This window comes from Gouania willdenowi, chromosome 10 (genome assembly GCF_900634775.1).
Source record: "Gouania willdenowi chromosome 10, fGouWil2.1, whole genome shotgun sequence".
NCBI lineage: Eukaryota > Metazoa > Chordata > Actinopteri > Blenniiformes > Gobiesocidae > Gouania > Gouania willdenowi.
Genome location: NC_041053.1, coordinates 6361978 through 6389737, shown reverse-complemented (window position 1 = coordinate 6389737; position 27760 = coordinate 6361978). Strand labels below are relative to the sequence as shown.

Genomic DNA, 27760 nt, shown 5'->3' with positions numbered 1-27760 from the left:
TGTTAAGAAACACTCATAAAACCACACACAACCAAAACAATAAATAAAATGGCTCATCAACTGTCGACAAACAAAAATGCACTTAAATGAATAATAACAATTAAGGCACAGAGGTTTATAGTTGTATATTTCTTAACAGGTTATAACACAGAGCTGGGCGATTTGGATCAAATGTCGATATACAACAGAATTTTTTTTTTAAACTTGATAAAATCTTACTTGAAAGACAATTCTGGGTTAAATTTGCTGATGCAAAATGCCACAAAGGAGCACACAATACAGTATGTGCTATTTTTGTCTTTTTCCCCTGTAAGGGACATCATGTGTGAGTGAGTTCTGTAGTGTGGCTTGTTTAGGGAGACGTCTGAATTAGGACACACTCAGTGATCATCAAACTGTGCTTTTCATGTCGTTCTGAGAAGTAGTAAAAGCAGCGACTCCTGAAATGAGTATTTTAATACAAAATAAGCTATAAAATAAATTACTACCGCTATCAGAAACATACAAAACCCTGAGAGCACAAAACAACATCAGATTCATTGAGGCACACACACATTGAAAGCCTGTTAATAACTGCTTGCAATTATTTGCTTTATTGACTATCATCCCAGGCCTAGTTTTAACCTATGACAACATATGTAAATACGGTAAAAAATAAAATAAAATTAATAATTGATTCATGATTGTTAGGTATTTATGACATATTTGTGCCTTTGCCCTCAAGGTAAATAAAGGACTTCTGATTCTGATCTAATCTTGCTTTGGAATAGCTGCAGTTTCCTGCAGACAGAAGGTATCCTTGTTGATTAGGGCAGGGCAATATATTGAAATTCAAAATGTATCAAGTTTTCTATTTTGGCAACATAGAATATAACAATATCGCTTATATCAAGATATAGCTATATATTTTTTAACTTGTTTTTATTTATACAATCACACAGTACAAATCACATCATACAAGTATGTAATTTATAGAATACAGTCAAACAGTGTCCTTTACAATGTTTCCCTATTTCGGGTTAGATATTTATTTTATAGCTTATTATGTATTAAAATACTCATTTTAGGAGTCGCTGCTTTCGTTACTTCTCAGACCAGCATGAAAAGAAATTAGATGGATCACTGAGTGCATCCTAATGCAGACCCTCCCCTAAATAAGCCACACTACAGAACTCACTCACACATGCTGTCCATTATAGAAGAAGAAGAATAAAGTGACACATATTGTGCAGCTGTTTGTTAATAAATGTGACTGTGTAGCATTTTGCATCAGCAAATTTAAACCAAAATAGTCTTTCTGGTCAGATTTTATTGAGTTCAAAATATCAAAATTAAAAATAAATTATTGTATGTCACCATTTTGAGAAAAAAATATTGAGATGAGTTTTGGTCCATATCGCCCAGCCCTACTGCTGATATGTGTAAGAATTAGACATCATGCTGACAGAAAGGGGAGTAACCCTTAGTTCAGGGGAGGGCGACGTCTTTGCAGCTATAAAGACAGAGACATGTACAAAATATACAATATGTACACCCAAAAACGTGCGTACGTCAAAATCCTGATTTTCAGACACTGGAGTGTCTTTCACGTCAATGTCCTGAGTTGGCGTATGTACGTTTTCTATATACAACCTAAATACTACAATAAATTCACACATGAACCTGTGAGCTGCTGGTGACCTGTATCATTTACACATTTTTTGTGAGTTACAGTTTTATATTTTATTTTTATCTGGCTAATCTGAGTCAAACATGTTGTTCACTATTCGATTCTCAATTGCGATTCCTGTTCTAAACAATTCTCGACTCTGATTCTTTAAGTTGTGCAGGTCAACAGGTCACAGATTTCACAGGATATTTTTTCATTAGAAAAAGCCTTTACACAGGTCATTTTTATTAATTCACTTAGTTGATATAGTTTCATTTGATTGCTGTACTGCAACTAGGATATTTAATTACAAAGGTCTCCGACTGTAACTGTAAAAATGAAACATGTTGAAATAACACTACAAACAAGTTGGCAGCAGTATAAAAAACAAAGAGCTACAGCCCAGGTAGATGTGAAACTAAATAAACTCAAAACCTGGAGCAGTCATGTGACAACTCAATCAACAGTTCTTGTTGAGAAAGATTATTATTATTATTCTGGATACAGTGGAAACATAAACTATAAAAAATAATTATATTTTGAACTTGTTTATATTGTAGGGAAGATTATATATATATATATATATTATATACATAAATGTAATTGGAGTCTAAAGCCACAAAAATGGCACCATTTTAAAAAGAAAATAGATTAATATAAAACCTCTTTACATGGAGTACAAGACAAAAGAGCAGTGGAAACTTTGGACATTTTTGAATCCTTAAATCTGTTGATTAAAGTAAAAGTACCCTAAGTATTTTTTTCTTTATGTCAATATGTAAATTGTATATATATATATAATTGTATATTAATAGTTGTATGGAGTGCATCTATCAATTACAACTCCCCCGGCCGTCACAGTTTGTAATTCCGAGGCAGAAGCCCCTCCCCCGCTACAGAGAGACGACGGCAGCAGCAGCAGAGGACTGTCCTACACTTCCTCATTTAGCAGGGCAAAATTAAAGCGGTTAACTTCTTGATTACGCCTACATTCTGGGTGAACTCGTCCTTTAATAACTCCCTAAGCTGATCATTTTAACCGTAGAAGCGGAGCTGTCTATGATACGGCCGGAGAAGAAAGGTAAACAAAAGAGGATTACATCGACATCTTTAACTTTTCCTGATTATTTAGAGCAACCTCAAGCAGCACAAATGGCATTTTGACTGAAAAAGCTGTTAAATGAAGCAGGCTGAATGCTTTACTCCAAGAGGAAACAATGGGATGTATACAGGCAGTGGGAACTGTAAACGTGATGTCATCAATCACATGAATTCAAGATGGCAGAAACTGGCTCTAAAACTGTAAAGCAGTCCCATTGTAAAAGTTAATAAAACAAATGTGATGCAAAATAATGTGTTTTGTTATGCATAGATCTTCTAATAAGTACATTTTAAGGTTTTAGGCCACATTTGTAAAAACAGTGGAGGATGCTGTATAGGTTGAAAGCCAGCTGTTCCAATTTCATTCTGCTATTGGCTATGAACAGTGGTTTGTGATGTTTTGGTGGATTCTTACATGACCAACCACTGTTGGCCCCGCCCCTCCTATATAATGCAGCACCTGCCGACTCTGCAGTGTGTGGTCAGTAGGTTGGATTGAGATAGTTGTGAGTCCACAGTATGAGCTATAGTGAGCATTGTGTAGGTAATTACGGTAGTAAGGGTGTAATGATCGTAGAACAGAAGAGAGAGCAGATACAAATAAATGATATATGACATGAGCTAAGGGGTACTAATGTAGTTAGGTATACCATTCACAAAAAAGGAGATTATTTTAAAATTACTACCTGTCATCTACAAAACAGAAGTAAACATGCTTTCCAAACCACTGATGTCACAAACATTCTCTCTGGGTGAATATTGAAGTAAAAAACAAACAATTAAAAATAGCAGTGAGCATTCTGCTTTTTTTTTTTTTTTTTTTTAATTTGGTCATCCATTGGCTTCTCAATGAAAGGTTTCTATGTGGTGACCTTTGGAAAGGCAGGGGGAGACCCTCATCTCTAAACAGGTACAGAGCAGCCGTGTCCATATTGTGTGTGTCTTTATTAACACTGTAGGTATTTACCCTCCGACTTATTGATACATTCATTGCTTTGAAGAACATAGAGGCAAAATCAAACCAAGAGTGCCAATTATTATAGTTTATCATTAATACTCATATTGCTATATGCCACATTTTAGTTTTATTTATTTATTTTTTTAAATTTAATTCTATTATCACATTTTGGCATTGAGGTTTGACAACACTAAAACCATGAACTGCACATTTCAGAGTGGCCTTTTATTGTGGCCACCCTGAGGCACACCTGTGCAATAATCATGCTGTCTAATCAGCATCTTGATATGCCACACCTGTGAGGTGGGATGGATTATCTCTGCAAAGGAGAAGTGTTCACGAACACAGATTTGTGAGCAATATTTGTGAGACATAGGTATTTACTGTGTATAGAAAATATTTTAAATCTTTGAGTTCAGATCATGGAAAATGGGAGCAAAAACAAAACTGTTGCGTTTACAGTTTTATTCAGTGTATATTAAGAATACATTTAGTAAATGTTTTTTTTTCAGTCACTCCAACTGTGGGGTACCATTATATGCTTTCCACTTTTACTTTGAAAAACTCTGGGGACCATATTTCTTATAGTACTACTTTAACAGGCTGATTTTTCATGGTGATATACGTCGTTCCTTCCACTGTGGTAGACGCTAAAATCTCTGTTATTAATCTAACAGAACGTGTAACTGTGTCTCATCCTGCTGCTCTTTAGGAAGATAAACTCTCTGTCACATTTTATAACGTATTTACACCAGTTATTTGTTTTTTTCACCGGAACATCTTCATTTATCTCTTTTCTGAGTTTTTCCCGGGTTTGTTGCCATTGTCTGCACTAATCTTGTGAGAACTGCCACTCAGGCCATTTCAGGTGGCAGTTCTTACCAGGCTAGTGACAGCGTTCAGTTTAGTAAGGCATCTTTTAATTATTATTACATTAAAATACGGGATATTTACGGGGTAATACTAATACAGGAAGATGGCGGGAAAGAGGGGCAAAATACGGGAGTTTCCCGGCTAAAATGGGATACTGCACAGGTATGAACAAAATCCTCCTGAGTGAAGTGCCGGTCTAGTGTAGAATACAAATTCCAGCCCCTTAACTGCTTAGATCCACTGCCTCCTTTGGTCTCAGTCCGTCAGAAAAGTGTGGTATGACAGGTATGGCTGTTTTCTTGCCCCACAAGAGCAACAGAACAAGAACAACCACACCGAGACTGAACATTTGTCACTGTCTAACGCTAAAGCTATAGCTACAGGAAGTTAATGCCCACCACTTCCAGTTTAAAATGCCTCAGTATGAAAAAGGTCTATTGGCCGGACAGACATGGGCAGTGCGGTCTGTCAATAAGCCTTTTCACACTCTCGGAAATCTCCCTCTCGCTCAGTTCTCGCGCATGAGGTCAAAAGTCAAAAGGGATAAATTTGCCTTCGCGAATAGTGAGTCTGACAGCGATTTAGATTATTTTTCCCATTGGAACATTGATTCCTTGAAAGATTTTTTGCGAAAACCTAGAATCGGTCTCCAAAGCAGAAAGACAGAGTTAGCTGCCAAAGCTAATGCTCCACACAAGCTAAAAATTCAGGTTTTTCCTGGCTTTTCAAACTGTTTCACTCATCTGCCTGTCCATCTTGTGCACTTCCTTCAAATTTGTAAATTGAATTAAAATAATCACTTAATAAAAATAATCATGGACCTGGTTAGTAGGGATGCACCGAATATTCGCCCACTGAATATATTCGGCCGTGCAAAAAAAGCAACATTCGGCCTTCAGTTTTGTGAGTTAAAAGCAAGGCAGAAAAGTAGCGTGTGACACAATGATGCAATAAAACAACGTGCAGTGATTTCGAAAACGTTTATATTTCGATTTAACATTTAAATGCGATATTTAAATTTAACATTTAGATTTAAGATTTACATCTAACATAAGATTTAGATTTCAAATGTAGCATTTAGATCAAACATTTCGATTTAAATGTAACATTTCGATTTAACATATAATGTAATATTTAGATTTAACTTTGACAATATATTTGTTAAGTGAAGACTAAATATCACAAATTTCACAAATATTGCTGTAAATCTGGTCAAAAGTAACATACAAAAGTTTGATACTAAATTTAGACTTCATATATATTAAATATAAATCTAAATGTTAACTGAGCTAATATTTGGGTACTTCCGGTGAATTTGCATATTAGCTATATATTTAGTTTGACCCGTGACTTTTAGTTTGAACATTTAAATGTACCATTTAGTTTAATATATCTAAGATTTACATCTAACATTAAAATATAATACTTAAATTTAACATTTAGATTAAACATTTAAATGTGAAATTTAGATTTAACATTGACAGTATTTTTTTTTTTTTACGTGAAGAGTAAATATCACAAATATTGCTGTAAATCTGGTCCAAAGTCAAATCAAAAATTCACATACGTTTTTCTAAACATGGTTTGTTGCTAAATATTGTGGAAAAGTTGCTGTTTATTTTAGCATGTAATTGGCATGAAATCTGTGTCAGTCAGTCTTTGGTTACTCACACTATTCCAGGATAAAAACCGTCCACTGTCCCACCTCATCTGTCCATCTAGTCTAGTACATACTCATGTAAAAGTTCAGTATATACATGAGTATATACTAATGTAAAAGTTCAGTTAATACTCATGTTAAAGTTCAGTATATACTAGTGTTAAAGTTCAGTATATACTAGTGTTAAAATTCAGTATATACTCATGTTAAAGTTCAGTATATACTCATGTTAAAGTTCAGTATATACATGAGTATATACTAATGTAAAAGTTCAGTTAATACTCATGTTAAAGTTCAGTATATACTAGTGTTAAAGTTCAGTATATACTAGTGTTAAAGTTCAGTATATACTCGTGTTAAAGTTCAGTATATACTCGTGTTAAAGTTCAGTATATACTCGTGTTAAAGTTCAGTATATACTCGTGTTAAAGTTCAGTATATACTCATGTTAAAGTTCAGTATATACTCATGTTAAAGTTCAGTATATACTCATGTTAAAGTTCAGTATATACTCGTGTAAAAGTTCAGTATATACTCATGTTAAAGTTCAGTATATACTCATGTTAAAGTTCAGTATATACTCATGTTAAAGTTCAGTATATACTCATGTTAAAGTTCAGTATATACTCATGTTAAAGTTCAGTATATACATGAGTATATACTAATGTAAAAGTTCAGTATATACTCATGTAAAAGTTCAGTATATACATGAGTATATATTAATGTAAAAGTTCATATACTAATGTAAAAGTTCAGTATATACTCATGTTAAAGTTCAGTATATACTCATGTTAAAGTTCAGTATATACTCATGTTAAAGTTCAGTATATACTAATGTTAAAGTTCAGTATATACTCATGTTAAAGTTCAGTATATACTCATGTTAAAGTTCAGTATATACTCATGTTAAAGTTCAGTATATACTCATGTTAAAGTTCAGTATATACTCATGTTAAAGTTCAGTATATACTCATGTTAAAGTTCAGTATATACTAGTGTTAAAGTTCAGTATATACTAATGTTAAAGTTCAGTATATACTAATGTTAAAGTTCAGTATATACTAGTGTTAAAGTTCAGTATATACTCATGTTAAAGTTCAGTATATACTCATGTTAAAGTTCAGTATATACTAATGTTAAAGTTCAGTATATACTAGTGTTAAAGTTCAGTATATACTAATGTTAAAGTTCAGTATATACTAATGTTAAAGTTCAGTATATACTCATGTTAAAGTTCAGTATATACTCATGTTAAAGTTCAGTATATACTCATGTTAAAGTTCAGTATATACTAGTGTTAAAGTTCAGTATATACTAGTGTTAAAGTTGAGTATATACTCATGTTAAAGTTCAGTATATACTCATGTTAAAGTTCAGTATATACTCATGTTAAAGTTGAGTATATACTCATGTTAAAGTTCAGTATATACTAGTGTTAAAGTTCAGTATATACTCATGTTAAAGTTCAGTATATACTCATGTTAAAGTTGAGTATATACTCATGTTAAAGTTCAGTATATACTAGTGTTAAAGTTCAGTATATACTCATGTTAAAGTTCAGTATATACTCATGTTAAAGTTCAGTATATACTAGTGTTAAAGTTCAGTATATACTCATGTTAAAGTTGAGTATATACTCATGTTAAAGTTCAGTATATACTCATGTTAAAGTTCAGTATATACTAGTGTTAAAGTTCAGTATATACTCATGTTAAAGTTCAGTATATACTCATGTTAAAGTTCAGTATATACTCATGTTAAAGTTCAGTATATACTCATGTTAAAGTTCAGTATATACTAATGTTAAAGTTGAGTATATACTCATGTTAAAGTTCAGTATATACTAATGTTAAAGTTGAGTATATACTCATGTTAAAGTTCAGTATATACTCATGTTAAAGTTCAGTATATACAAGTGTTAAAGTTCAGTATATACTCATGTTAAAGTTGAGTATATACTCATGTTAAAGTTCAGTATATACTCATGTTAAAGTTAAGTATATACTATTGTTACAGTTCAGTATATACAAGTGTTAAAGTTGAGTATATACTCATGTTAAAGTTGAGTATATACTAATGTTAAAGTTCAGTATATACTCATGTTAAAGTTCAGTATATACTCATGTTAAAGTTCAGTATATACTCATGTTAAAGTTGAGTATATACTCATGTTAAAGTTCAGTATATACTAGTGTTAAAGTTCAGTATATACTCATGTTAAAGTTCAGTATATACTCATGTAAAAGTTGAGTATATACTAATGTAAAAGTTGAGTATATACTCATGTTAAAGTTGAGTATATACTCATGTTAAAGTTCAGTATATACTAGTGTTAAAGTTCAGTATATACTCATGTTAAAGTTCAGTATATACTCATGTAAAAGTTGAGTATATACTCATGTTAAAGTTCAGTATATACTAGTGTTAAAGTTCAGTATATACTCATGTTAAAGTTCAGTATATACTCATGTTAAAGTTGAGTATATACTCATGTAAAAGTTCAGGGAGGCTTTATTTGGTCCGTGTGTTAATTCCACAGCTGAATTAGGTTTAATGCTATTTCAATGGCAGTGTTGTGATGGAGGTGCAGTGAAGGACACACAGGTGCTGTGATGAAGGTCACACTAACTACTCACCACAGGGCAAAACAATGGCCTTCACCGAAAAGTTTGGGAACCAACTCCGATGCATAGTGAACCGCTCCGTTCACAAACACCGCCGACACGTGCGCTGCACCGTGAATAAACAATGGAGTTAGTTAACACGTTCACGTGCTGTGATGCTTCAAGCACTGAGTTCATACTTTATCACAAACTTTTACCTGCTCTCCAGGGAGTCTTTGAGGTTAGCTACAGCGTTGCTACTCACCGTAACACAATATATTGTCATGAATTAAACTATATTTAAAGTGTTAAATGTGGAGGAAAAACATGTCGACTGTCCTCCACCTGGTCTACAGCTCCTCCTGCTGGTAGAGATGAGAATTGCTACCTTGCTTTTTAAACCCGTTTTTAAAATTTTAAATGTCTTTGATAATTTATTGATCTTGTCTTGTTAAAATATTATTCATCCCATCAATTTTTTTGCTAGATTTGTTTCTTTATGTTTTGTTTTCATTTTCCTGTGATAATACTTCAATTGATTTAGGACAGGGATGGGCAACTCCATCACAGCGGGGGGCCACAAATATGTGACTTTATCTAATCAGAGGGCCACATTATCAACATTTATGTCAGCATTAGAATAATGATTGATCTGAACATTAAAGCTGATATCTGGAGTTTCTGAGAAATCTAAGTTTATGTATGATTCTTTTGAAATGCAAAAAATACCTAATTACTATGGTCTACTGCCGGTGGTCATTCATATACATTAATGTATGTAAGTCCCTCCTTCGTCCTATAGACCCCTATACAAATGGAAATGATCTCTGAGTGCGCCCAGCCAATAGGCTTCAACTTCCTGTTTTTGAGACTGTCAATCAAAGTGAATGTGGAACTGTGCACGGAAACAAGGCCACACGTCACAACAGCAAACAGGTAAATATGAGTTTGACTCTTTCCTGACCCATTGACCTATATCAATGTGACCCGATGCGACCTTGTTCTGTTCCGCGATGCGCGTGCAGAAAAGTAGAGGCGTGGCTTCTGGTAGATTGGCAGATGTAGGGAGAAGAAGTGGAGCTGTTTAGGGCGGGACATCGAGACATTTCTCAGAAACTCAATATATCAGCTTTAATACGTTATATAAAAAGGTTTTGTCTTTGTCTTTGTGGTTTTGACAGCTTTTAGTCATTGTGGGTTTTTTTGTGTTCTTGTTGTAATTGTGTGTATTTTTCTACATCTGTCATTTTCTACATTTATGTTGTCAATTTGTGGGGTCACTTTTTTCATCTTTTTGTGTAATTTTGTTGACAGTTTGTGTGTCTTTGGAGCTATTCTGTAACGTGTTTGTTTAAGTGGTCTGTCTTTATTGTCATTTTGTGTATTCTATGAATTGTTTGTGTGTCTGTACACTTTGTGCAATTTGCTGTCGATTTGTTGTGTTTTGGGATTTATTTTGTGTATTATGTTAGGATTTATATTCCTTCCAGCTTCTTGAAATACAATTTTTGGGGATTTGTTTTGGGGGCCGCACAAAAGTAGACCGAGGGCCACATTTGGCCCCCAGGCCACCGGTTGCCTATGTCTGCTTTAAGACAACTTTATGGCCCCAATGTTGAGAGAACAGTGTGAGAAGGCCCCTCCCAGTTCCAACAAACGTTTGAATTGGAGCCAAAACTGTTAATTAGGGCTTAAAGATGGAACATCAGATAGACATTTATCTGATAGATAGGCATCATTATGAACAATAGATATTAGAAATTGGATCTCACAGCAATTTATGTGTGTGAAGGCAGTAAAGTGAATACTTTTTCCAACTGTGTTTGTACAAGTCACAAATGCGTCTCAAGTTCTTGTAAAAAATCATTTTAAAAAGCAAGTCCAGTCAACTCAATACATACACATTTTATTTCTTTTAAAGCTGAATATTTATTCAACATTAATCCAGAGAAGGGTGTGTAACGCTAAAAGTTTGTCATTGTCCGTGTTGTGTTTTTGTTTCCAAGCCCTGCTAGGGCTCCTCCTTTAGTATTTCAGTCATTCCATGTTTATTTATATCTCTGTAGCTTTTATGTTTTCATACTGTAATTCTTGTGTCTCATTGTGTGCTTTCTTCTACTTGAGTAGAATATATCAATAATCCTTACACCTCTGCAATGTAGTCTTTAGTAGTATTTTTTTTAACTATATATTGTTCTAAAACCTTACTCCCCTCTTCCTTAATCTATTTCCTTTGGTCTGTGGATCAAAGTGAATAATCAACTCCGTGTCAAATGGCAGATTAAGGGCAGCATGGTGGTAAAACTGTGGGCTGTTATTCCTCTGAAAAGGCGTCAGCAGCTCCTTCACTTTCCTGCGGGTTAGTTGCGATCTCCTGTACGCCTGCCCTGGGCTGTGGAGACACACAAGTCTGTGTGAGTTACACCATCGTCACCTTTCGGTCACTTTGACACGCTCTTATGAAGTGGTCAGCACTAAAGCTGAAGGAGGCTGTGACCTGCTCCTCACCGGCTGTGGGTTCTGGTCCACTCCCAGCAGCAGCCGAGTGTAACTCAGCAGGAACAGGATGCTGAGGAAGATGAAGTTACTGGAGACCCCCACCAAGGTGGAAGTAACAGGAAAGTAGAACAGCAAGTATCTTATGATGATGGAACACAAAGAAGAGTTATGCAGAGGTTTTAACCACATCTCATAAACTTCTGCAAGTGTCATATTTGGTATACAAAGACCTCTCAGATACTTCCAGTAATCTGCCATTTTTTTTTCTAAATTTGATAATGTTATTGTAAAATATTATTCATCTATTGTTTCTTTAAGACATACTACATTCATGTATGATAAACCCTAAAGATTCCTTATAATAAAATATATCCTTTCTCGGGTACATTTTTTTAGGCCTATTTTCTGGAACAGTTTCAAAACATCTGATTTCAACTGAATCTAAATCTAACACAAGCTTTACATAAGCCAATCAGATATAAGTTAATGACAGGGACAGTCAGTGTATCTCTAAAAGACAGTTTGAGACCAAAATAAAAAAATCTAGAAGAACGATTAATAAAAAGTCTGCCTTCTCTTTTAAATACTAAATGTAATATACATACATTCACCAAAAAAGCATAGATCTTAGACCCCTAAATGATAGATAATAACTGATCAATCAATAATCTTATACATAATCTGTATTACTTTATGCTCTGTACACATTCAGAACATTGGTCCACTTCAGACCACGGCTGTGTATTAAATGAGTGCCTGTTTTCCTATTTACTTGATATTTATCATCTTAATCATTTCTGTTCATTTCAAATCTGTTAATAAAACGATAGATTAATTCAGTAAAACAAAACCTCTGACTCTGTGTCTATTTTTCTTTTTTTTTCAACCTATTTATGTTATCTTTAATGACATACAATCTGGGATGCCAAATACCATGCATGCATGTAACTCTCACCTTAACCCAGTGAAATGAGCGTGGATTTGTAGCTGAGCTGAGTAAATCTGTATCTTTTTGGACAGGATCTCGACAACAGCCGTGGTTGAAGGAGAATACTGGTAACAATGGAGAAAACATTTTACGTTGAAATTCCATCTGGTACGGGCACTTTATTATTCACTCATCATTAGTGCCAGGAATAGTTCACCCACCGGGTCATCTGTGTATTCTGAGAAAAGCTCCACCTCCACCATTTGTTTTTCCTCAGCCACACTGCTCAGAAACGCTGGGAGGAACAGCATGGTTCCTAAGGCCCTCAGCAGCTCTGACTGGTATCGCAGCATGCCCTGATCACATACACCAGTTAATCTCCATTTTGATTTAAAATGTGCCATACTGTGTATAGAAGCATCTGTAATGTCAAGTATATCAATAAATGGCCCTGTGATTATAAATATATTTAGTTAAAAGACAGAAGTTCAAATTCTCCTCCTCCTACTCCTTGGTCAACAGATTAGTCTCATTTCCTTTGGTTAAAATTAAATTCAGTTAAAGCACATGTGTCAAACTCAAGGCCAGGGGTCCAAATCCGGCCTTTTAAAGCATCCAATGTGGCCCGCAGGAGAAAGTAAAATTGACAGAGAAAACATGAATTGTTGTGTGAATTACCTAATAATTCAGTTGTAAATATCTCAGTCCCTCCAAATACACAAATTCAATGGAACTCCAGTTTCTTAATGCTAATATCATACGATGGCTGTCATTTTTAGTCTCAAATTGGTGAAAGAACTCTCAATTTTTCCAAAATCTTGAATTTTTAAAAAATTATTCCACAAAATTTCCCCAAATTAAAAAAAAGTTTGTAACAAAATAAAGGAAATGTAAGTGAAGATCTTGCAGGGACTGATATCTGTTACTATTTGCTTGGATTAGAGCCTCACATACTGTAAATCATTTATACATGGAAGTGCCAACTAGGCTGCTAAAATGCTGAAATCGCTCTTTCTCCACCCAAAATCTGTGGCCAACTTAAGATCAAACTGGTCTGTCTTTGGCCCCTGAACTAAAAGGAGTTTGACACCTAACCTTGCCTGCAAGATGGATTCTCCTGGTGTTCACAAACACCAGAATCCATCTTGTACTGTTCCCGCCTTTGCCTTTCAAATCCAAACCGAAACGGTTCGAACCAATCATGGGGCAGTGTTGTGGTTTAGGGCGGGATATCCGGGTGTGATGAAAGCAGAAGAGCCGAAGCAAAACTGGCACATTCGCAGTTGCGGGGAGAGGAACTAGCTGGGCAACAGCTATTAGCATAGCTCCGAATTAAAATAGAAAGATGTTGACGCAGGAGGATGGTTAACGTGTCCTTAACTCGCATACTCGTGTTGCAAAAACGGCAAAAGTCACTCAACGACATAATGACCACAGCATGACTATCCCAAAAGAAAGTTTTCACCAGTTAAGTCTTGTTGTTGTAGCAGCGTCTCTGCGGAGCATGCCGATGACGACATCATAATAATTTGTTAACGTGTGATTGGCTAAAACGTATCATGGTGGACAGAGGCTTCGCCCAATCAGCTTCAAGCATTCTGTTCATGTCCCTCCCTGGTTGCGAAAGGATTCGCCAGACACAGACCCAGATTGATGTGAAGAACTCGAGTTAGAGGGAGGGGCTATACATCAATCTGGTTCTTGCCAGGTTAACTCAAACCTGCCCTGTTCACAAATGATTCACTGCATCAGTGTTGTACTCACAAAGCGAGAGCTGGAAGCGGACTGCATCTGTCTTGTCTGCAAAGTAAACACAAACAGCTCAGTGGACGATCATTGGGTGTAAGAGTTTACATAGGGCAAACAAACATCTTACAGAGCGAGAAGAGGAGGCCACTTGACCTCCATCCTGAGAGAAACAGGTAGTCTTGATCATGAACATCCCCAACTCTTGATTGGTTGGTGAATCAGGCATCTCTAGCTGCAGAGTGATTTGGTAGGCCTGCCCAAAAGTCAGGACCTAAATGCAGAAAGAAAATTAAACGGTGAATGTTTAAACCCAAACATTTAAAGGAGCATAGGACAGGATCAAGAAATAAGACATGTTGGTGTAACTGCAGTCATCAGTTGTGGTGCTTCCATCCCTGTTTTTCGCTCAGCTGTCTGCCTTTTTCTTTAAAGAGTAGCTGAACCCCTGCTTTCTGCTGACCTGCCACTAGGGGGGAAATTTAAAGAATGCCTTGATGATGGGCAGGGCTCCTGATGCAGTAAGACACGCCCAGTCAGGCAGCCAATCAGTGCTGGCAGTGACAGATCGCTGCCTGCTCAACTACTAATCACAATACACAGCCCACAAGCATAAACACACAGCCCCACAGACACTATATTACTCACAAACAGTCCCTGCTCTACTCCCGCCGTTAGCCTCAGAACACACGCGCACACGCAGAGACAGACAGGGATACACACACTATGTGTCTGTACAAACACACGTAGCTTGATGAATCCTCTATTTAGACCAGAATCTGCTCTTTATAGAAGCACAGAGTCCAAAACATCACTGTTTAGAGGCCAACTCTGACATTTTCCAACTAAATACGCAAAATTAAAATACTTTCACTTAAATATTAAAAGTTGGACTAAGATCAATCAACTTAATACCCAAATATGAATTCAGCAGAAAAAAAGTGGGTTTGGGGTTTAGTTACTCTTTAAGTTTTGGTGTCTGAGTGACAGGCAATCTGATGTGGATGAGAGAGCCTGATTACTGTGGTGTGTGTATGCATCCTGATCTTTGTGTGTGTTTCCCCATCTGTCAACACCTCTGTCTGTTTGCATCTTCCTGTTGTTTCATGCCTCCCGGTCAGTTTTTGGCAGTGTGCATCTGCCTGTTCGTCACTGCATGTCTCCTTGTGTGCACCTTTGTTTCTTGTCTGTTCCCTATGTGTGTGGCTCTAGTGTGTGCGTCTGTGCGCGTGGGTGGCGGATCAGCGATTAGAGCCTTTATCATTTCGTGACTGACAGGCTTAGGTGTTGTATGGTTTTCAGTGTTGCAACCAGTTCTTGGTCGGAAGTTTTAGTTCTCATCAGTTAGTCAGTCTTTTGGTTTAACCTGTGTTGTGTGGAAGAGTGTGCGTCTACATCCACAGCTTGAGAAATTCACAGGAGTGACGTCAGAGAGATGCTGCCGGCTTCGCCTGGTTATGACACTGATACTGTGACACAGTTATTTATTAACTTAAGATTCATGTGACTATTTACTGCAAGACCTCCACGAAACCAAACGGTAGTTTGGTCAGTCGTCTTGTTTTCTTAGCTTCCAAGCCGGCTTCTTCTTCTACTTCTTTATTTCCGGCAGTGGACGCCTCTCTAAGCCGTCGAGTAGACGTCAAGTCCACAGAACTATGCGGCAAATCTGGCCCCGTAATAGCAGAACAAAAAAGCATCACAAAGTCAGTTCAAGGCAAGAGAGAGAAATGTGTGTGGGCTCATAATCTTTGATTTTGAACCAAAGAATATGAGCCCACACACATTTCTCCTAAAAGACTTAAAATGCCGTACGGACACCCCAGGTGCTATTAGTACAGTTACCGATGTACAAGTACGAAGCGTCTTAGGGTTATGGTTAGGTTTAGGGTTGGGTTTAGAGTTAGGTTTAGGGTTAGGGTTAGGTTATAACCCAATATCGCAACAATTTTTAGGGTTAGGGTTAGTCTTGGTCACGTAAACTGGCAAAATAGGGATACTGTGTATGCATAGAATGTGGGTATATTGATACGGCAACCGTACGAATAGCCACTGCCTAAAATGAATGTTTATTTTTTTCACAAATCCTGCCCTGTGCTCCTTTAAAGTAGGGAGTTCCATTCACCAGATATACATACGGAGTTTCTGTTTTTCATCAGGGAGACGTTGGCCACAGGATACGAGCACAAAAAAGAGGTTGGAGATTCACAGTCAGTCCTGTCGAGACACAAATAACAAAACTGAAGCAGAGCACCCAAACACACACAGCAGACCAGATGTTGTAAACACACCTGTAATAATAATGCACAGGTGTAGAAAATGTGGCTTTGGGCATATAAGAGTAATAAAAACTCCCATATAAAAAGGTTGCCAGCCAAAGGAGCAGGAAGAGGAAAGAGAACACGACGAAGCCCTGGGATGCTCTGCGACGGAGCCACATCATTGCCATGGTAACAACATCTTGGAACTTCACTAACACTTTGCCACTGAGGACTGAAGGCTGCTCATCAATTTCTGAAGTTAGCGGACGGTCAAGATCCATCAGTCCTGAAAGTTCAACAGCAATAAAAGACAAGATGTAAAGTGTACTGATAGATCATACTCAAGGGTTACTTGATTGAAATTGAACTTGAGTAAAAGTACAAGTAAGTCATACATAAAATACTCAAGTACAAGTAAAAAGTAGCTCAATAAAATAGTACTCAAAGTAAAAGTTACTAGTTACTTTCACCCCCCACGTTTATTTTTGGTAATAAATCTTGTCATGGTTCCCTTGCATACAGTAAACATCTCATACATAAACTTAAAAAGGAAGAGACACATTTGGAACAAAGGCATCTGTACAAAAATAAAAGGTTTGTCAAAATGTAAAATTATTTTTCAAATAAAATAACACCAATGAATTAAATTCAAAATAAATAAATTAATAGTATCTATGTATGGCTATACTTATGAACTCTAAAACAGTGCCATGCCAAATGTGCCATGTGGGTAACGGCATAATAGGTAGAAACCTCAACCTGAACCATAGAAGGTGGCTTTGATAAGAAATCGCACAAGTAAGAACATATGGATTATGTTCAATGTGCCATGAAATGAAAGTTAAAAAATAATCACAAAAAATGATTATTTACTCAGTAACGGTGGAGTGTAGAAATGTAACTAATTACTTTACTTCTACCCAAAAAAGCAACTCAGTTACAGTAATATGAGTACTTGTAATTCATCACTTTCATCTCTGCTCAAAAGGATTTTCTTGGAATTCCCCGTGCATGGATAGAATGAAGAAACTTGCATTTGTCAAGTTTTTTAAGAGTTATCATGGCCTTTATCCTGGGAATAAAAACAAGCCAAACAGTGTTTGAAGTCTTTAAAACTCAAAGTGTGACTGATGATGTTAGGACATAAGTCTTCCTATTCACAGAGCTTAAATGTGTAAAAGCCACTGAGTCCAATCACAGTCGCAAGGTAAGATCTATCCCGTCATCAGATGACTCCACACTGTGTCACCGCAGTCAGCCTTTGTATGAGCAGAGTTAGCAGCTCATAGGCAGCATTCACTGGTAAAATAAAATAAATCCACTCTGAAGCTAAACACAGTAGGGTCTGGATGGGACATTTCCATGGTTAAATCAATATTCTGGACGACGTCAGCCTGATTATTACACGCTCATAAGAAGAACTGTAGCCAACTGTCCTGTTACAATCTAATGAACTTATTTCAAGGCTCATACTTAAACAAAAGCACATTGGAATGTGAATATATGTATATAAAGAGAGTTGGATCAATCCTCCTAGAATAGAAATAACCTAATCTTATCTTGTTTTTCAAATCTATTTTTGAAGTCCTCCTAATCTGCTCTAGGATAATTATTTCAATATAAAATGAAAAACGTATAAAGTGGGGGCATTAAGGGCATTAAATAAACTGCTACAGATTTGATCTTCCAGCTTATTTCAGTCAGTTCTCTACAATAAATATTAAGGCTAATTTTTTTTGTTTGGCCTTTTAAATAATTAGAAACACATTAACCATCAACAAACACCTATCATATGTCATTAAAAGTCAAAAGTTTGATCAGTTTTATTATTTTAAGAGCACAAGGTAAAAAGACACCACAACACATGAATAAACACTGACATGGAGAACATCATCTGAGAATAAAACTGATTTGTTTTGTAACCATTACAGAGTAAAGCTGAAGATGTATATCCTGGCCTGTAAAGCTCTAAAAACTCACCTCTGATGACAGTAAGCAATTGGAAGTCCTCTTCTTTGGTGTCTTGGCTGACGTTTTACAGCAAAAAAAAAACTTTGCCCCATATTTTATACTGGTACTTGCTCCAATGGCTGCTGGGAGATGAAGTTCAGTCCATCCCACATGAAGTGAGAGGTTGTTGCATGTATTATAGAGATGCCTGTTTGAAGGAAAAGCTGAAATATGACTCTTATAAGTATGGAATTGTCCTTATGGGACCAGGAAAGTTGAATTAGAACAAGTCTTACCATGAAAGCAAGTGTTATCAAGTTTATTTTTAGGGTCTTGTTAAATTATTTTGCTAAAGTTTTGTTGTTTTTGGCATGTCAGCAAAAAGTTCTGGTTAAAATGTTGAGATTTATCGGCAGCTGACTGCTTTTCCTGCTTTTCATGGGCACCACTCAGTGTTTTCTAAGGATATTTCTGAGTGAGTCTTTGTTTAAAATGTTGTTGAAGCCCATTTGAGCTGCTTTATTAGTTGTGGATGAGCCAACCATCTAATCAGTGTCAGGGTTCACACAGTGAACAGAAAGCTCCATACACACAGAAACACACAGCCTTTCTTCTGATGGTATTTTTGCTAAAAGCTTTAAATCTAAATTTACAATCGTTTCTTCTGTTTGTCATCACATGTTGAATTTATCTCAACATTTTTTTTTCTTTTTTCTCTGGGGTTGTAATATTATTCGCTTTTGAGTCTTTTAAAAAAAAAAACGTTATTTAAAAAAATATTGTTGAAAGTGTGGGGTGGACCGTGGACGCCTGGACTAGATTACAAAACTGATATTGTTTGTTATGCAATGAGAAAATGTTAATTCATCAAATGGTAAACTATATAACTATAGTTTTATAATTATTGTGCTATGTCCAGGTTTAGAGCAGTATTTACTTTCAATGTCTAAACTATATATTATATATTATTAACTATATATATATATATATATATATATATATATATATATATACAGTATATATTTAATGTTCATATCATTTTTTTTAACCGGCATCCCTGACATATCACTGTTACTTATAATCTTCACCCTTTCCATACTTCATTGTACAAAAATATTAAAAAATTATCTTTTGTTTTATTTAAATTTTAGATTATGTTTCTTTTTGTATTTTTTATCTGTTCATTCCATGCAGTCTGTGTCTATTTAGACACTCCTTTTAAAAGCCTGTAACATATCCTTTAATGTGTGGTTAAAGTGAGGCTCAAGTAAGCGCAGAACAACTTATTTTAAAGTTAACAAAAGACAACAATATTCAAACAACAAACAATATTGAATATCAAGATTTCAAATATATATATATGTATATATATATATGTATGTATATATATATATATATATATATATATATATATATATATATATATATATATATATATATATATATATATATATAAACCAAAATAAATTGGATGTCACTCAGACAAATTTCCAATATTAGACAAAACATGTTTTTTTTGTTTTTTTTATCATTTAATAAATAATAATTCAATAAAACTTGGCTTTGTTTTTGTTTTTTAACCAGGTTTGTTTATGATTTTATGCAATACATTCAACAGAATAAGCAGTTCTCATTGTTGAAATTGCAACAAAGAACCCCACCCCTCCCTCCACAGAAACATTGAGGAAGCCACAATAGTCAATAGATTAAAAAATGAATAAAGAAATAAAGAAAAACAACAACAAAGAAAAACAAAAAACATACGTAGTCACAAACTGATGTTGGAAAGGGCTTTGTTTTTAAATAAATTTATTAATCAAACATTTTGCCAAAAATTTAAATTGACTGGTACAAAAAAAGTCTTCATTTTTTTTTTTAATTTTAGAACTAAACTTAATCTGATCAAACTCAAGAGATGAAAACCCAGAATCCTGACCAGACGCAGAATAACTCTAATCAGTCAAAATGTTTCACAGGAACCCTGAGGTTGTTTCATTTGAGGTTCACTGTGCACCAAAGAACATGCAAACTCTCCTCAGAACACCTGGTTCAAAAAAACAACATCTGCATCTAGAATTCTATCAATTTATTATTCTATGTTTGTTTAATTCAGCTTTACTCTCAAAGAGAGGAAAACAATGTACATGATGAACTTCATAAAGCTGTGAAAAAACTGTATCAAACTAGATTCTCAACAGGTGGATCAGGGTGCAAAAGGGGGTCGTGGACCTGTATTAGGTGTGTCATGGGCAGCTGGTCAAAAAAGAATAAATACCTACTGTCTCTCATGTTGGACTAGTCTTTTATTTTGAAAGAAACTTGGTTTTGACAAGCACAGGAAAAATATGGATATGTGTGTGTGTGTGTGTGTGTGTGTGTGTGTGTGTGTGTGTGTGTGTGTGTGTGTGTGTTTTCAACAGCTATTTTTGAAAAACTAAATTTGGTTGGTTGAATTCTAAAAAAAAAAAAGTGGGTTGCGATTTAATGACCGCAGCAAAATGTGGGTCCCAGTATGAGACCAGTTGAGAACCCCTGCTTTAGAGCATCCATTTTGGACTGCAAGAGAAAGTGAAAATGACAGTGAGAACAGTTCATCACATGACTGCACTCATTTTTTTAAAACTCAAATTGTTGAAAGAACTCAACATTTTTCTAAAACCCTACAATTCTCACAAAATGATCCTAAATTACACCAAAATGATCACAAAATAAAGTAAGTGAAGAAACTGCAGGGACTTGTTATCTGTCATTTACTGCTCAAATGTTGCTTTACTTACAGTATATCAGTTATAAGTGGAAGTGCAAACCAGGGTTTAAAAAAGCTGAAGTAGATTTTCCCAAATCTAAAATCTATAGATCACTTAAAGTCAAACTAGTCCATATTTGGCCCATCAGCAAAAATGATATGCCTGCTGTAGAGGAATGTTGTTGATGAAAAGGACCCACTTGTCAAAGTGAAGACGTTTCTTTTAGAATCATTCATTGGCAATGACATGGTTGATACTTTTCAAAAGGAGACTACTTACTGGGACATGTAAATAATCATTTATTTTGGACTTGTGATCACACTCGCTGTCTATGGTGGGGTATTTCCCACTTTGTCAGATAACACTGCAGTCAGTTTGCACATAAGGTAGGTAGGTAGTACTGTATTGATCCAGTTGGAAGTTTAACAAGTCAGCTGATCGTATTCACACTACATTCAAGAAACAGCAAAAAAAAAAAAAAAAAAACAGTAGCAAACCATAAAGAAGAATAATTCTGAAATAAAGTACAAATAAGTCAGAATGTATTTCTGTAACCATATCACAAGCAAAATTATGTAATACCAGATTTAATAACTTACAAAAAAAACACATCTTCTTTTCTCTTTTTGTTAACCATAGATCTTTATTTTATTACAACCCTTTACTTTCACCTCCTTTAATGCAGTTAAAGCCTTACAATCGAACTATACATTCACATTATGTTTTTTTTTTTAAATCAAATATAGATTTTTTTTACTATTAAATAATACAATCACTCACACGTATTATTCCTGTAACAGTTAGTCTCTCTCTGCTCTGTGTAAATCAGTCATCGGTATGTTAAAGCAGGGGTTCATGGGACCCATTTTTGCCATGGTCATTAAATCGCGACCCACTTTTTTTTCTTTCAGAATTCAACCAACCAAAGTTAGTTTTTCCAAAATCGCTGTTGAAAACACACATATACAGTATAATCATTTTTAAAATATAAATGTATATATTATCCTGTGCAACATGCATTTAGCAGCATGCTTGTCAATAGAAACGTTTTTTTCAAGATAAAAGACAAGCCCAACTCAATAGACATTAAGTATTCATTTTTTGACCAGCTGTCCCCGACCCACCCAGTACAGGTCCACGGCCCACCAGTTGAGAATCGCTGTGTTAAAATATGTTTTTCTTATTAATGCTATATACATAATCCTGTAATTAATGAATTTCCATTTGGAAAAATGATTTTTAGACATCAACGTTAATAGAAGCAGCTAAAATAAGATATAAACTCAGTGATTTATGATGTAACTGTAGGCTACTATACTGTATGCATTATGTTGTGTTTAAAGAAGCCCAACTCATTGATGTCGTTATAAAGATCCACGTTTGCTCTCTGTTTCTCTTTTCCTCTCACGGAAAACAGAACAAAACTATCAAACTAGAACACTAAACAGTGTCATTAACGTGTCAGTGGTTGATAAACTATTCACATTAATCCTGAACAACAGGTCGTACATCTTTGGACCAATCCGCCAAAACATTATTTTTCAGCAGAGAAGAAGAAATGGTCGTCCAATCACAGGCGTCGGTCGTGTGTTTTCTTTCCGGATGTGACGTCATGTAAATTTGGTCTTCAGTAGCGTGCAGCTGAGAAAAGCACTACAAGGTAACGTTATTTCTAAAACTATTACTTTATTACAACATGAATGAGGTGTAACTTTATAAATCTCGGAGTTTGATGAGTTCAAATGACATGTTAGCTACACTCCAATCGGATTACTCATTTAACCATCATTTCCCCCCTCCTTGATATGTTATTCTGACTTTCTAACCAATAATACAGCCTATTTTTGTCGGGCAGCTTTTAATGACAAATGAAAAAGGTTTACATAATTCTTCTGCTTAGCTGCATCAAACTTTGGTAAATAGATTTATTTAAAACACGTTGACTTTTGTGTGTGTGTGTGTGTGTGTGTGTGTGTGTGTGTGTGTGAGAGAGAGAGTAATTAATCTTAAAACGTGTTAAACTGGGAGGCTGGTTTAACTTCCAAAGATTTGTATTTATTTGATTTTAGGAAACTGCCTGGTTAAACACTTTAAAAGCTTTATTTCAATGACATCTAGTGGATATGTCGGTGACTGCATATAACGAGGCAGTGGCTATCCGTACGGTTGTTGCCGTATCAATATACAGACATTCTATTCGTTCGCAGCGCCCCTATTTGGCCAGTTTAGGTCACGTGACAGGTCAGTCATTGGCCAGTTTAGTTCACGTGACTAAGACTAAACTTTACCCTCAGAGCCCAAAGTCCAAAATGCTTCACTGTCACGTGATTCATGTAAGACTGACTTTGTTCCCAGAAGTTATTGGTGGGCCATTCCAATCCATTGATTCCTAGTGACACAACTGGGAGTTTTGGTCGTTTGCATACTTAACATTTGTACTGTATTAATTGACAGACAGTGCACATGAGACAGACATGCTGGGATATTAGAATGTGCACGTGAAACTATGGTGAACTTTAAAAATGTACATTGATGAAAAGATGAATTTGTTTTATACACTGCACTATGTTGACATTCTTTGCAGATGTGTGGTCAACTCTGCATTTCCTAGCACGTAACTGCAAAGTGAGCAAGGAGAAAATACTCTGTTGTTTAAATAAAGCTGTTTGCTTGGGTTTCTTTGGAGTTGTGGTCACTAGTTGGTCTGTGTCAACATATACTGTATATATATTTATGCAAAGGATTAGATGATGTTGTAAAACATGCATTGGTAATAAAACAGAAGTTTTTGGTTTTAGTGTGCAATAGAATCTTAGTAAATTAAACCATGTTCTACTCAGTGTCGTGACAAATATACAAAATTTGATTAACAGATAATAGATTTTCTTGAAAGATGCTGCAGAAAACGAAGCCATCCTGTTTAATTCCATATTTGATATTTGTCTCCCGGCTGCAGGATGTCCAGTAACGCCACCGTCACACGTCTCTGTGCGTCATCAGTTGATCACACGCAGCGAGCCCCGGTTCACCTCATGCCCTGTGAAATCCAGAGCAATGGATCTGCACAGGTCTCACAGTTCTTCACAGCGACCACAAAAGACCATAAATCAGGTTTATTTACACTCTCTGCATGGTTGTTATGTAGTAGGGCTGGGCAATATGGAGCAAAATTCACATTTCAATATTTCTTTTTTCAAAAGTGCAATATACGATATAAATGTTGATAATTTTGATACATATAAAGTCTGACTAGAAAGACAATTCAGGGTTAAATTTGCTGATGCAAAATGCCTCACAGGCTAAAATAACATAATGGTGCTTTAATGATAATAACAATAATAATGTATTAAATTTTATATTTAGAGCTTTTCATAGACACTCAAAGGACTTTACATTGATGTGTATTATTCTTCCACTCCACACACAATGGTGGTAAGCTACTATCGTAGCCACAGCTGCCCTGATGCTGACTGACAGAAGCGATTCTGCCACAGTGTGCCATCGGTCCCTCCCACCACCACGTGTCTCGACCAAGGACACAATGACAATGACTTGGCTAGAGCGAGATTCGAACCCCCAACCCTTTTTTGGACGACCGTGTATCACAAACATAGATAACTAGTGGCCCCAAAAATAAATCCACAAAATGACAGCAAAAAATACACAAAATTACTACAGAAAAAAACATCAACAGAGAAATACACAGAAGAACAACACAAATCAAAAAGCACAATGGGACAACATTCATACCAAAAAAAGAACAAAACGACATCCAAAGTTATCGAAAAATACCCAAAATAAAAACAAAAATACATAAAACAAATTACACAAAAGAAGGAAAATAATACACAATGGGACTGGGACATTTATTAACAAACAGCTGCACAGTGTTTGCTAATTTTGCCTTTTTACTCGCGTAAGGGACAGCACGTGTGAGTGAGTTCTGTAGTGATGCTTGTTTAGGAGAAGGTCTGGGTTAGAACACACTCAGAAATCATCTCACTGAGCTTTTCATGCTGGTCTGATACGTAGCTAAAGATAAACTCCTAAAACAAGTGTTTTAATACAAAATAAATAAATAAAAAATTTCTATAACGCCAAAATAGAAAACTCAATATATCTTGAATCTCAATATATTGCCCAGCCCTATTATCTAGTATGATTCTTCTCTACCACTGGCCCTGGTATGCCACTATTGTTGGAATTTAACTCTGTTTACCTTGCCTCTTTGTTTTGTGCTGCTGTGAAATGCTTGGGCAACAGTAAACCCTGAAACATGTGATGTTAAACTTGATGTTTTGGAGCTCTGGGAATCATTGGTAACAATAATCTCGTATGTTATGCATGAATCGATCATGTTTCAGAGAAGACGGTGTCGTTCAGAGGACGTGGTTTGAAAGGGCAGGAGCTCAGCTGTCCTCAGGGTTATACTGGACTGGTTCTCAAAGAGGTTCATAAACCCAGCTCAGATCAGGAGGTGAGCAAATTAAAACAAGACATTGTTGGACTAAGTAGTTGTGTGGGTAAATATAGCATGTGTTGTTTGTTACAGGACAGAACAGTGAGGGTTTCCTCTGTGTTTGATAAGCTGACCTACTGGAACCTGGAAACACCCCCAAATTCTGACGATACCGTGGTGATGGCCATGGACTGGCCAGAGCTGGCTGAGGGGGTGAGGGTCCTAGCATTTATTCTTCTTCATTAGATGTTCAGATCAAACTGAATGAAAGACAGTTTAACATTAATATTTCACTCAAAGACAGAAATGGTGTAAACTAAACCTCTAGGTATCCTGTCTAGATTTATTCAGCTCAAATTTAATGAGAATATTTGCATTTCCTGAAGAAAATGAAATTAGCTAGCATTAACGCTAGCATTATCCTAAACATTAGCATTAACTAGCATTAGCCTAACATCAACACTAGCATCATCTAGCATTAACAGCATGAGCCTAGCATTAGCCTAACATCAACACTAGCATCATCTAGCATTAACAGCATGAGCCTAGCATTAGCTAGGCATTAATCTAACATTAGCATTAACTAGCACTAGCATTAACATCAACCTATCATTAACTATCAATAACATTAGAATGATCTAGCATTAACATTAACTAGCATTAACCCCTAGCATAAACCTTAACTAGCATAACCTAACTTAACCAAGCATTAGCTAGCATTAATCTAACATTGGCATTAGCTAGTACTAGCATTAACAACATATTAACTTCCATTAGCATTAGCCTTAACTAGCATAACCCAACTTTAGCATTAACATTAACTTCATTTAGCATGAAGATGAACTAGCATTAACATTAGCTAGCAAAAGCATTAGCCAAGCATTAACTAAGCATTTACCTAACAATAGCTTAGCATCAGCCTAACATTTTAATCATTAGTATAGTAATAGTATTAACCTAGCACTGGATTAGGATTACCACTAACCCAGTATTAGCTTAGTTGAATAGTTCAAATTACAAAAACAGCAGAGATGTGCTGAAAATTCTGATGCGTAACTTGTTTAAAAATTGTGGGATTAGTTTGAGGACATGGAAGAATAATAACATAATCTATGGATAACAATAGTGAGGACGGCTCCTGCATTCTCACAATAAGAGATGAGAAAAAACAACCTCCATCACTGTCATTCCTTTGCATTGAGTGATGAGCTACAGTTTCATTGTATTGATATTGAAGGAGTTATTTAACCTATCTGACTTTTAAAGGACTGTAATGTGGTTTTCATCAACTAGAATGTCAGCCATTAATTCATTATTTTAGTGCTTTTTCAGTGTTTTTTAAGCATTGATGACCCACAGCACAACTTATTTATAATATTTAAAATGACTTATGACACATGAACATTGAATCTGATTAGAGTATTATGGTACTTACTGTTCAGCTAACACACACTTTTGTTACCCTCACAGATTCACGGAGCAGTTGACGACACCAACTGATTTTTATGATGGGACGTAAAGTTTGTAGTGTTATTGCTAAAGTCAACATGCTTTGCTGCAAATAACACTGTTTGAAATGTGAGACAGTTATTGTTTTTTATTTTTGTATCAAAATAAATGTGAACCAAACTGCATGGAGTGAGTTACTAAAACCACAATTGCACATTGTCAAACATTTACACAAGTCTTCACATCAGAGCTTATGGTTGCATTTCAACTAGTGAATTTAAAGGTTTGTCACTGAAACATCTATTTCAGCATTTGTAGGTTTTATCTATGCCAGTGGTTCTCTGGCTTTTTAGGCTCAAGTCCCCCCTTATATCCGACTACTACATTTTACTCAGAATACTGTGAAATCACAAATATAGAGCATAATTATGGAATGAATGAGTGATAACACACATTTTAAAGAATCTCATTTTGTAACTAAGTGGACAGAAACACTGTTTAGTGCCTGCTGAATAGATGCATTTCCCTCCTGATATGGGACCATGACTGACTCTTGTATTTTCAGTTCTTGACTTCTTGTTCTAATCAAGATCATTTCTATCACCTTTTTGTGTATTTATGGTGTCATTTTGTGTATTTATTTGTTCTATTTAGTGTCCAATGTATTTTTCTCTTATTTTGTGTGTTTTTGTTGTCATTTTTGTGTCTCTTTTAAATTATTATCAGTGTGTGTTTTTGGTGTCGTTAGTGTATATTGTTGTTTGTTCCTTTGATTATTCAGTATATTTTTCTTTTATTTTGTGTTTTTGTTGTTTTGTGAGTAGCTGGTAATACATAATATGATTATCATTTTTAACTAAAAATAAACATAATACCCC

General features: G+C 35.5%; 2 protein-coding genes across 2 annotated transcripts; one reads left to right on the top strand and one right to left on the bottom strand.

Moving 5' to 3' along the window:
• Positions 1-11093: 11093 nt before the first annotated feature.
• Positions 11094-18292, bottom strand: LOC114470523 (seipin-like). The gene is made up of 9 exons (XM_028458734.1): positions 18258-18292; positions 16308-16563; positions 16155-16233; positions 14147-14290; positions 14035-14070; positions 12492-12626; positions 12298-12395; positions 11352-11481; positions 11094-11235 (listed from the first exon to the last, which is right to left on the bottom strand). The coding sequence occupies exons 2-9, from the start codon at positions 16556-16558 to the stop codon at positions 11158-11160; spliced, it is 951 nt and encodes a 316-aa protein (XP_028314535.1). The 5' UTR covers positions 16559-16563; positions 18258-18292; the 3' UTR covers positions 11094-11157.
• Positions 18293-22556: 4264 nt separating this feature from the next.
• Positions 22557-27067, top strand: rnaseh2c (ribonuclease H2, subunit C). Its single transcript, XM_028458748.1, has 5 exons — positions 22557-22634; positions 23931-24085; positions 25339-25451; positions 25527-25646; positions 26904-27067. Exons 2-5 carry the CDS (start codon positions 23932-23934, stop codon positions 26931-26933), a joined length of 417 nt encoding a protein of 138 aa, XP_028314549.1. The 5' UTR covers positions 22557-22634; position 23931; the 3' UTR covers positions 26934-27067.
• The last annotated feature ends 693 nt before the right edge of the window (positions 27068-27760 follow it).